This window comes from Urtica dioica, chromosome 8 (assembly GCF_054948205.1).
Source record: "Urtica dioica subsp. dioica isolate 48M chromosome 8, U.dioica_male_clone48M_v1_H2, whole genome shotgun sequence".
NCBI classification, from domain to species: domain Eukaryota; kingdom Viridiplantae; phylum Streptophyta; class Magnoliopsida; order Rosales; family Urticaceae; genus Urtica; species Urtica dioica.
Window position 1 is genome coordinate 34438983 of NC_142763.1, and position 12704 is coordinate 34451686.

The 12704-nt window shown below is 33.8% G+C and overlaps 1 protein-coding gene across 1 annotated transcript; it reads left to right on the forward strand.

Moving 5' to 3' along the window:
* The first annotated feature begins 3041 nt into the window (after positions 1 to 3041).
* Positions 3042 to 11844, forward strand: LOC149389448 (beta-amyrin 16-alpha-hydroxylase CYP87D16-like). The gene is made up of 9 exons (XM_089624290.1): positions 3042 to 3379; positions 3917 to 4244; positions 8625 to 8774; positions 9339 to 9587; positions 10409 to 10498; positions 10586 to 10664; positions 11206 to 11312; positions 11421 to 11548; positions 11628 to 11844. The coding sequence occupies exons 1-9, from the start codon at positions 3165 to 3167 to the stop codon at positions 11719 to 11721; spliced, it is 1440 nt and encodes a 479-aa protein (XP_089480416.1). The 5' UTR covers positions 3042 to 3164; the 3' UTR covers positions 11722 to 11844.
* The last annotated feature ends 860 nt before the right edge of the window (positions 11845 to 12704 follow it).

Below are 12704 nucleotides of genomic sequence, written 5' to 3' on the forward strand. Positions count from 1 at the left end.
CGTTTCTAAAAGTCAGCTAGTCATATTTTACTAAGCAATTCCCAATCCTATAGGATATTTAAGTATTTTTTTATATTCAATCAAACATATTTATTCATAATCAAATGCTACTAATAAGCAAAATACAATAATTAAAAAAAAAAAGCAAAATACAACATAATAAAAAAAGGATGGGTTAGGTATCTAGCTCAAACATCTCCCTTATTTCAAAATTATAGTCCAAATATTAACATATTTAAAAAAAATAGTCAATTTATTATAATAACAATCCAATAATACATTAATACCCTTAAGAGTTGTTATTATTAACTGTAAGAGTAAATAATATTAACGGTAACAAGAAAAATAGTAAATCTCATTACTCGTAACAAGAACAACAATAAATCTTATTAATTGTAACAAGAACAACAATAAATCCTATTAACTTTCATCCCCGCCGTCTCCGGCGCCGGAATCCGAGTTTTAAACAAAGTTTCAAACGGCGAAATCTCAATCCTACCTTCAAACGGTCGGATCTGTGCAGCCGCAAGACTCACTGTTGTTCGAGATCGTTTCCGGAGGAGGATCGTCACGGTTTATCAAATTAACCTTCACAGTAAATCTGATTAACTATCACAGTTAATATGCAAAACTGAACGTGCGACCTTCAAACGGCCGGATCGGCGCAACCGCAAGACTCACCGATGTTCGAAATCGTTTTCGGAAGAAGTTCGTTAATCCGATTAAATGTGACAGATAGTTAATCAGATTAATTGTGACAGTTAATCGGATTAACTGTCGAACAAAAAAATCCTAGAATCTGAAATCGCACCTCCACCTCTACGTGTGCCGCCTCCGCCGCCTTCGCCCGGCACGAGATTCGGCTGAGCTTCTTGCGAATAGCTCGGAGGCGATTGTTGATGAGACTCAGGACCAGTCCGTCGGAGAATTTCGACGCAGCTGTGGACGTTGCTGCCATTTTTCCGGCGAGTTTGTGGTCTTCTAGGGTTTCAGCGTCGTGGTGATGAGGGAGGGTTTTTGGTGGAGAGAAAAAGAGACGAGTGAGTGTTTGGAAGAGTGAAAGGAAATGGGTTAGAGTCAAAGTTATTTTATGCTCATTAAAAATTCTTTGGCTTATTACTTAATATAACTCAAACTTTGGCTATTATTTTAAAAGACCTCCAATTAAGTGGCTACTTGTTAACAAAACAAACCATCAAGCCAAGTCGAAGATATCGCCTGAAAACCATCAAGCCAACAAAAGAAAACTAGGCCTGTTTGGAATTTACCAAAACATCGTTCCCTATTTCTCAAATGTTGAGAAATAAACTTCTACATAACCAAGTATGTCACTCACCCGAGCAACAACCATAATTATTCTCAGTTGGGATGCATACAAAGAAATTTTGATCAAACAAAGAAAATACTTTTCACCCATAAATAAAGGGAAAATAACACATTTATACCCTGTGTTTTAGTGAAATGTCGAGTTTAACCCTCGGTTTTTAAAAATGTCGAGTTCATACCCTCTGTTTAACTAAAATGACGAAATTATACCCTCTGTTTAACTAAAATGGAAAATTATACCCTGAAATAGACAACAGTGTCACAAATATTCTTTTTATTGACTTTTAATTGACGTTGACTATAATATTTATATATAAACACCAATTATCTTTATTCATTCGCGTCATATATGTAATTTATTTAAAAACTAAAAAATAAACAATAGTCTCTTAATCGTGAAGAACACAGAAAGTGGCAAATGGGTAAACATCGATAGTTGATAGTCATCAAAATCGCATATTCGTACAGAGTATGTAGGATTTAGAGTTACAATTCGAACACGAAATGAAGTCATTTCTTAGGAGGTATGAGTTTTATTATTTAATTTCAATTTAAGGCTATTTTTATTTCAAAATTTAGAATTTGGAAGTTAGGGCACTGATTTAGATTTGATTTGGTTTTTCTTATATAAGAGTTAATATCAATGAAAGGGAGATTTGTGACGCTATTATTCATTTCAGGGTATAATTTCGTCATTTTAGTTAAACAGAGGGTATGAACTCGACATTTTTGAAAACCGAGAGTTAAACTCGAAATTTCACTAAAACACAGGGTATAAATATGTTATTTTCCCATAAATAAATCATATAGTTGTCCTAGAAATTCATCAATTCATTGAATTATAAAAATTTTAGGAAGAATTCATGGAGTGGGAGAAAATTCTTGAACATTTTAAAGTCAAGCTTACAGGAGCTTAAATGGCCATAAATTATGATTGAATGAGTTGGGAGCTAATTAAAATTAAATAAACGATCCCCTACAAAAATATGTATGTTTGTATATATATATATATATATATATATATATATATATATATATATATATATATATATATATATATATATATATGTGTGTGTGTGTGTGTGTGTGTGTGTGTGTGTGTGTGTATATTAAGTTGATAAAATGTATGAAGTTGGCTCATACAAAAAATGGACAATAATTAATGTCATAATTAAATAATATATACTGAGGTATGAATATATGCAAATCTTTTACAGAATATATTTTATAATACCAACTTACGGAGACACTGAATATATGCAAATCTTGCTCTTATTAAATTAGCTTCCACTTTCGCATCACAACTAAGAATATATACATACAAGATTTGAAAGCTGTGGAATCAATGATGTAGCCCACTGATGGATAATACACATGTGGTTACGAAGAACAAAAGAATTTAATACCATTAGAAAAATATTAAATGAATGAACACAAAGGATAAATAATTCTGAAACCCGGAGATATCGCACGCCTTAACGGATCTGATAACTAAAATTAATATGATTATAATCTCTATATTATTTTTCCAATCCATACGAAATAAATCAATACTTATTCCACGTAAATTGTTCTTGTCTACATATATTGGCCGGCTATATAAATATTAAAAAAAAAATTATATCTCCATCAGTCAATCTATATCAGTTGCAACATCTACATCACGTTCTTTTCTTATTATTTTGGAGCCAACTCCACACGATCTGGCTGTCATAATAACAATGAGTTTGCCTTTAGTAAGCGTATTAACCAGTTTATAGAATTGATATATTCAAGATTCAATCTCTTTGATTAGCAGTGAAATTTGTTAAAGTTTTACTATTTCAAAGAATTTTCAAATGTGGGTTAGTATGGATAGAGTTATACTGGGCCTTGTTGGATTAGTGGTAATACTGATCAGCCATTGGATTTGGAAATGGAGGACCCAAAAATTCACCAATGGGGTACTGCCACCTGGATCCATGGGACTCCCTCTCATCGGAGAATCTCTCTCTCTTCTTATCCCAAGTTACTCTCTTGATCTTCATCCTTTCATCAAAAACCGAATTAAAAGGTATGTTTGTGGAGATTTTTTAGTTTAGCCATTAAACATATATATCACAGATATATTCACACTCTATCGCGGCTGAAAAATACATACTATTACGTGTATTTCAGCTAGAAATAGATCAGGTATGATCTATTGAATTATTAATGACTCACGAGTCACATGTCAAGTTGCGAAATCGATTTTCACTTAGAAAATCAAGTTAAGGACGTTGACCGATGTTCATAACTGATCAAATTATTTAAAAGTTCATTTTAATTATATATTATATTAGCTATTTTACCTTATATTAATGATATAAGATGGGATATATATGGATGAAAAGAATTATATGAAACTCATCATCGAAATTAATTAAGATGAAATTTATGACAAATACTTGAGATGATGTTTAGTTATATGAAACTCATCATCGAAATTAATGAGGTTAAATTTGTAGTAAGAATTACTCTTATTTGATTTTTTTTTTTATAATAAGATAGTTTTAACAAAGATCAGGAGCAAAATCGCAAGTGAAAGTTATTGTTTATGTGATTTTTGTAGATATGGTCCAATTTTTAAGACAAATATAGTGGGCAATCCGGCGGTGATATCGATCGATCCGGAGATCAACAACTATCTATATCAGCAAGAAGGGAAGCTTGTTGAGATGTGGTACATGAAAGCATTTTCGAAGGTCTTTTGCTTCGAAGGCGAGACCCGAGTCAACGCAGCTGGAATCATCCACAAATATATCCGGAGCAGGCTGTTGAACACTTTTGGAGCTGAGAATCTCAAGATTTTGGTCCCCCAGATTGAAGAAGCAGTCAACAAAACCCTGAGTTCATGGTCAATTCACGACTCTGTTGAAGTCAGACACGCTGCTTCGGTTGTAAGTACTTGCTTTGCACTACATACATAATAAAAAAAATAAAAAAATAAAAGTTATATTTTATATCAATTTTAAACAGCAGCAGGCGATCGTTATTCTTGTCCATGGTCGAACAATTTCAATTTATATTAAAAGCTTGAAAAAAAGAAAAGAAAAACGATGACATACATATAGCTATCTAGGAAATTTGGCTTTTAAAAGTACATTTGCAAAATAACAAAAACTACATAATACTCTTTTTTATTTGGTAACAATAATACTTCAGAACTAAAATGCTTTAGCAATGAGGAATTCAAAACACTTACAATTTTATGTGATATGTGTGAGGATATTGGGCTTAAGAATAATCAGATGAAAAAAAAAAAAGATTAATCAGATGAAGAAATTGGCGTAGTCAAGCCCAAACGCCTAACTAAAGCTGTCAGATTGCCCGTGGGCTAATCGAACCGATCTTCTTTTAAGAAGTTTTGGGCCAGCCCCACCGTTTTTGGAAAAGAATCGAGCCGAACCAGGATTCATGAAGGGCATGGGCTAGGTGTAGGGTGTAGGCCCTCAAGCCCAGCCCGACCCGAACTCTCATTAAAAACCCAACTCCGTCCCGGTCCAGACTTTAATTTAGACCCGGTCACTAAGACAAATTAGCCTTTAACTTCGGATGACTTTTAAATGCATGCGACTAATCGCATCCAAATGATCATTAGATGAGACTAATCGCTTCCAAAAGAGTCACCAGAAATCATTATATTTTCGTTCATTTAAGTATGTATATTGACCATTGGATGCGACTAGTCGCGACTAGTTGCATCTGTATGGCTTTCGCATCTAATGATAATTTTTTTTACTTTTTAAAGCTTCGTCTTCCTCGTTTCCGCCTCTCTCTTCTCTCTCGACTGGAAAAAAAACTCTCTGCCTCTCTCTTCTGGATTTCTCGTCACTGAAGAACCACCCGCCATTACCTTTTTTTTTCTCGTCACCACCACCACCACCTCCACCTTCATTCTCTCTCTGATCTCTGAAAACCCCTCTCTTAACTACCGCCACAACCACCCCTCTCTTGACCACTGCCCGGACCACGTCCGAACAGAAAAAAGTAACTATGGCGGAATATATAGCTATGGATGCGATAATAGATGCGACTTGTCACATCTAGGGTCAACAAATGCAGACTATTGGATGCGACAAATTCGCATTCAATGTCGCATCAATTTTGACAATTGGATGTGACTATTGGACTTTTGGATGTGACAAAAGTTGCATCAAAAAGTACTTTTAGTCACTAGGACAAATATAGTCATCCGGTGCGACGATTATCGCACCTAATGCCCCAAAAGTCGCACCTAATAGTTTATTAGGTGAGACTTTGTCGCACCTAAAAGTCCGTCGCTAAAGTCATTAGGTGCGACACCTAATATGGTTACCTTTAGGTGCGACACTTTCAGGTGCGACATGTCGCACCTAATGCCCAAGCTGTTTTGCTGCCAAAATATTGAAATTGGCGGGGTGATTTCATATCGGGTGCGACTTTGTCGCACCTAATAGGTTATTTTAATTTAAAAAAAATTACAAAATTAGATATTAGAAAATTAAATCAAAATTCATCTACACACAACAAAAGAAACCCAACAGTTGGGGAAAACCAAAAGACAAAAATCGAAATCAAACACATAATTAATACAAAACATTAAACGCGAATTAAGTGGCGTTTTTAGGAGCCGAAAAATTGTTTCCGACAGACACGAAAGGCGTTCCATGTAGATAACGTTTGTAGCTTCGAAACGAATGGCGCCAATAGCAAAACTGATTCTCGAGTCAACCGGTGCGCCCCCTCAAAGTCTGGTCCAGGTGGCGGGGGGCAGGGAGGAGGCTGGTCCAGGCGGCGGGGCGGGGGGCTGCTCTGAGAGAGACAGAGTGAGATTGAGAGAGAGAGAGAGAGAGAGAGAGAAAGAGAGAGAGAGAGACGTATCAAAGGGGGCTGGTCGCCGGAGAGTGGCTGAGGGGGAGCGCCGGAGAGCGAGAGTCAGATTGAGAGAGTAAGAGCACCGAATACCACTAAACTTTAGCGAAATTTTTAGTCATCTGAATGAGTATCCGGTGCGACATGTCGCACCGAATATGAGCTTAGGTGCGACATGTCGCACCTAATACCCTTCCGCACCAGAAATGTGAATTTGTAGTAGTGTGTCCTAGTGAGTTCGGGCCCAATCCTTTTAAATATAATAAATATTTTTTTTTTCAAAATTATGTTTTTATGTACGAAAAGTAGTTTTGACATATAAATTTAATTTATATTAATGATATAAATATTTTACACTCACATTTTTGTTGTTTTGATTAAAATTGTATTTTTTTAATTTTTAAAAATATTTATATATTATTTTTTATGCTTATAGTTCGTGATTTTTGAGGCACAACTTAGGCATTTTTCAAGCTCGGGCCTAGGCACAACCCTCGGCCCCAAGGGTCGAGGGCTTGGTCCTGGATTGAGCTGAAGGTCCTATTTTTTAGATCCAATAAAATATTTTGGGTTGGGGTTGGGCTCGGACCTCTTTTGGGTTTGAAGAAAAGGGCCGCTCCGGCCCGGTACGACCTTTTTTTGACAGGTTTACGCCTAACTAAAGCCTCTTTTTATTATAGAGAGCTTAAGTATAGTAGTCAATTTGAAACATAAAATTGTGAAAATAGCCAATATTAGATTTATTTTGTACAATAGCCAATAAACCATATAAACCCACTTGAAGAGACAATAATACCCTTCATTTTTAAAATGAAAGTTTACCAAAAATAAATTAGTTAACAAAAATAAATAAATTAATGAAAAATATTACAATAAATAACTGTTTCATTAATAGATTAATTTTTTTTTTAAAAGATATTACGAGATCTTCACCGTCAATCTCCATCACTGATCTTCAACGACAAGTCAACTTGCGAGATTCACCTTCGATCTTCACCACCGCGCCAATCTTCACCGTCGATCTTCACCGCCAATCTTCACCACCGATCCGTCTCGAACCGTCAATTCTCCGACATCAGAGACACATAGTCGCCAATTATCCTACAAATAAATCGAAATTAATACGAATAGAGAGAAATAAATCAAATTAACATGAATTAATTCCGAATTAACCTGACTTAATTACGAAATAAACAAAAATAAACCGAATTGACACGAATTAACATGAATTAACACGTCTTAACACGGGTAAGAGCCGATCTAACCTCGCAAATTCCAGATCGAGGCAGAGGTTTGGTCACGTCATCGTGCAGATCAGGGCCTAACGTCTCCATGGGTCGACACTCGCCTGATGGAATTGCCGGCGCCGACGCCATTCTTCCTCGCGACGTGTCTACGACGGCACTTCCTTCAAATCCGGTGAGGATGAGTCGGTCGTCTTTGCGGTTGGAGCTCATCCATCGGGATCCATGGCTGTCGATTGCGCAGTGTGCTTCAACGTCCTCCGCGCCGGCCGGTGGTGCCGTGCTCTCGGCACGTGCAGGTAGGCGTTCCACCGCCGCCATTTCTAGCTCCCCAGACGCTGTCTCTTGTAAGACCAGGCTAAATAATAAGAGAAGAGAGAGAGAAGAGAGAGAGAGAGAGAGAGAGAGAACCTGTTGTTAACCAAAAAATTAATCATCATTAAGAGCGTTGCTATTCTAATTTTATACGTACATCAGATATTCAGATTGAGATTGCTATATCTATATATGGCATATCAACGTGCATTGGCAATTGAATTTTTTATTACGTACATTGAACTGAAATTAAAATAATATTGCATATCAACGTTTAAAATGGTAACCACAAATCCAATGAAAATAACACCTCATCAATTTTGGTCGTTTCAAAAAAAAAAAAAAAAAAAAAAAAAAAAAAAAAAAATCAAACGTTGACTAATATGCAATCTCAACGTTCGCGTGCGGTTAGTTAATGTAATTCTTCTTTATTATAATTCTATTTCACTGGTATCAATACTTATGGCACCATTAGGCAATGTATTGGAGCTTTGTATTGGCTCGTATATAATACAAATATTTATCACAATGCGTTGATAAAAGTTAATTTTTCCGTAGAAATAAATGAGACTTAGAGGTATATTTATATATATATATATATATATATATATATATATATATATATATTATATTTAGACTCATTACATTAAAATTTAAGCATATCTGTCAAATAATTAAGAACATATAACAAGACGCATGTATTATGTATTCCTAGTCATAAAGTGAGATATATTTTTTAATATATGAAAATTTTGACTATGACAAGTAAAAAGGTTACAACAAATAAGAAAGCTAGATTGCTATAAGGAAATGTATATGATTCCTGCTAACATTTCTTCTGCTTTCTATATTTATTGAAAATTTCAGATGGCTATAGATTTTAGCGCAAAGAGTATGATCAACTACGACCCAGACATATCGACTATAAACTTAGCTGAGCTATACACTAAATTGTCAGGAAGTTTAATATCCTTCCCCTTGAACATCCCTGGCACAACATACAATCGGTGCCTAAAGGTAAATTCTTATTACTTCAAAGAAAATTGGGAAATTGTGTATGAATGAAACACGGCAGAGCCGATTTATACATAGTTCCGGTTGAATGTGAAGAAAAATGTAAAGAACGCATGCTTGAATGTCTTTTAATAGTAAATGTAAGATTTATACGTAGTTTAAATAAATAATTACCATGAATATAAGAAGTAGAATAGGTAAGACGACAAATTTTTTTTCTTCCAAATATTTTAGTATTTTGTTAACACTTAAGGGATGTATTTCATGGCCTTTAAAATAAAAGGTGTTATCTAGTCACTTTCAAACTTAATTTTGAAGAATTAGCTAATGTATCGTTTATTTTATAAATTAGTCATTTATCAAAATTAACCAAAATTATTCTATAAAAATACTAGGGATTATCGTGTCAAAGATTATCTGATTAACAAGGCCACACCACTAAATCTAACGTTTCAATTGTCTTAGTGAGTGAGATTTTTCTAAAATAAAAGGTAGAAATGTCGAATTCTTCCCATGTGTTGAGAGAGAGACGGTAAGATTTCCTAAAATTTATCGATGAAAGCGCAGGTTCAAAAGACTTTAAAAACAATGTTTGGGAGAATCTTAAATGAGAGACGCGTTTCACCGGAGTTGCACCGAGGAGATTTCCTGGATCAAGCTATCAAGGACATTGGTACCGAGGATTACTTGACCGAGGATTTTATGGTCAATTTCATGTTAGCAGCATTATATGCTTCATTTGATACGGTGGCAAGGGTCATTGCATTAGCCTTCAAGCTACTATCAGACCACCCTCTGGTAGTGGAAGAGATGATGGTACGTAAATACGCGAATACTATGTAGCATGATACATATACATATACGATTCTACCATAGTCTTATAAACATGATCAGTATATAAGAATAATACATGCAGAGTTCAGATATCTCAAAAGAAAATAATGATTTGCAAGCTCAGATGGATCAAATATTATTACATTTAGAAATTCGTTTCTTTTGAAAATATTAAATATATATATATATGTACATTTTCTTTTAATTACATTTGTACCTTACAAATCTTGATAACTTTCGAGGTTTTCATGTTTGTTATATATATATATATCAAAATATTAAGTAATTAATTCACCAAAATTTCAAAAAAATTTAGTTCAATTTTGTAAATTTTAAGTGAATAATCATCAGAGTAACATACATTCTTTGGATATTTTTAACATTATATTTATTCTCTCGGAGTTTGATGATTTATTTAAAATTATTAATATTTGTATATATATAAATATAAATAACCGTTGATATTTATAAATAAATCATATACATATATAAACACAGGCATATATACGCATATATGATACATGTGTGTATAAGTTTTCCGTATCTCAACGTACGTCTTTTCTTTCAGGCTTGAACGTTTGCATTTTGAAAGAATATCCCCTTCATTATGATTTTTTCCAATTTCAAGGGATAACTGTTTTAGCTCAAAACCTATTCATACGGTTGAAATTATTTTGATGCCAGAATAAAATTTGCAAAATAAATAATAAATTGCAACTATTAATAACCAATGCACACATGACGAGTAGAAATAAACCATTGTTTGTGACCATTTTCGTATAACTTCTGATAAACGTTCTCAGGTTGAGCATGAATCAATCCTCAAAAGGAGAGAAGATCCAAATTCTCCACTCACATGGGAGGAGTACAAATCAATGACTTTTACGCTTCAAGTTAGTCTTGTCACCCAATTGGTTTAAGCAATCTGTTCCAATACACTGATACGTTACTGCAATGTTATTTGGACCTATAATTTTTAGGTCATTAATGAAACCATGAGAGTCGGAAACGTTGCGATTGGGTTAATGCGCAAAGCACTGCAAGATATCCATGTAAAAGGTATACTCTCATCATTCTCATTCATTGCTCTATACTTGCCGATTAAGGATGTTATTTGTTGGTTACTATATTATATACAGACCCAAAAACTAGGTATCTCAAATCTACACTAGCAAGGTTGTCAAAGTTTTGTAAATGTATCTTAATCACATCAAGTGAGCTTTAATCTCATATTTATATGGGTCAGATTATCAAAGTTTTGTTATCACAAAGGGGTATCCCTAAAAATTCTAAATATTAACTCATTTCAGCGGAAACTAACTAAATCCGAATTATTAAACACTACAGAAGAAATAAACGATAGTGGCGGTACTGGTACAGGTAGGTTTGAAGTTTATCTTCATCATTGTCAATCACAAACCTAAATCTGCCTTTTCTAGATGATGAAATATGAACTTTTCTCATAAAAAAATATCAAACACCATTACTATATATCTATATACACAATGTATTAAAGACCATAATAAATATAATTGTTCTGCTTGACAATGTAATCTATGAATTCTTCTCTAACTTATTGTGAGCTTTATTTTTCCTTCAGGATTTACGATTCCAAAAGGCTGGGCAATCGTAATGCTTACTTCTGCTCTTCACATGAACTCCAGTATATACGAAAATCCCCTCGAGTTCAATCCTTGGCGTTGGAAGGTTCAGTCTGAAATAATGCACTATTAATTCACTACACTCATCATACTAACTATAATAATATTGTGTCACAAAACATGCTGTTGGATTTGATATTATTATAATTTGTAGGCACTTGATTCTCACGTCGTATCTAAGAATTTCATGCCCTTCGGAATTGGAGTAAGACAATGCGCAGGAGCTGAATATACCAGAGTTTTATTGGCCACATTTTTCCACGTATTATTCACTAAATATAGGTACATTTTTCCACGTATATATTTTTGGTATTAAAAAAAGAAATTATTAAATGTGGAAGATCTCTGTTTTGAATTTTAGCTGGGAGAAAACGAAGATGGGAAGAGTTGGTCGAAATCCTCTACTAGCATTCGGAGAAGGAATCCATGTCAAGATTTCTCACAAACAAAATTAATACACGTATTCAAGGGAAAACAGGGAAAGAACAAAATATGCGATCACAGTATATATATATATATAGTGCAGGTTGGATCTTTGGAGACAAAATCATCAATAATGAACAGTGATTTTTATTTTATTTTATTAGACCCTACACACACATAAGTACTACTCATTCGTATTGATTTTTATTTTTTTTTATCAAAAAAATTAAAATTCCTACAAAAAATTTTAAATTAATTTTTTCAAACCTCGATATTTATGAAAATATCTCTATATATTTCTTTTCTCATACTAAAATATATTAATTATGAGGGCTCTAACTTATTAGCTTTTTTAAAACTTGTGAAATAGCCAACATTTTAGTAATATTTGATCATTAGTCAATCTTTGATGTAATAAGACATAATTACCCTGATTTTTTCCCTTAATTCTTTGTCAAAAATAAATTAAATGAAAATAATTTATCTATACCTAAATACTCTCTCTCTCTCTCTCTCTCTCTCTCTCTCTCTCTCTCTCTCTCTCTCTCTCTCTCTCTCTCTCTCTCCGTTACATTTTTAGCCATAACGAAAATTGAAAAAAACAGCATCGCAGTTAATAGTCGGTAATAACTGTTAATAGGTTTCTAGTTGAAAACTGTTAACAATTATTACCGACTATTAGTTGAAGCAGAAACATATTTAAAGTTATTAACGACTATTAACTGCGTTTTTATTTTTATTTTTTATGTTTTTGACCTCTGTTCATGGCTAAAAAAATGTGACGAGAGAGAGAGATAGATAGATAGATAGATAGATAGATAGATAGAGAGAGAGAGAGAGAGAGTGAACATGAAAATAGAGAGAGAGAGAGAGAGAGAGAGAGAGAGAGAATGAGATATATGAGATCCTAATAATTATGGATTTTGAATAATAAATTAGATTTTATTAATTTCGAAAATAATAATAATATTAACTATTTAATAAGGGAATTGGTATAAACAATGTGCCACATAAG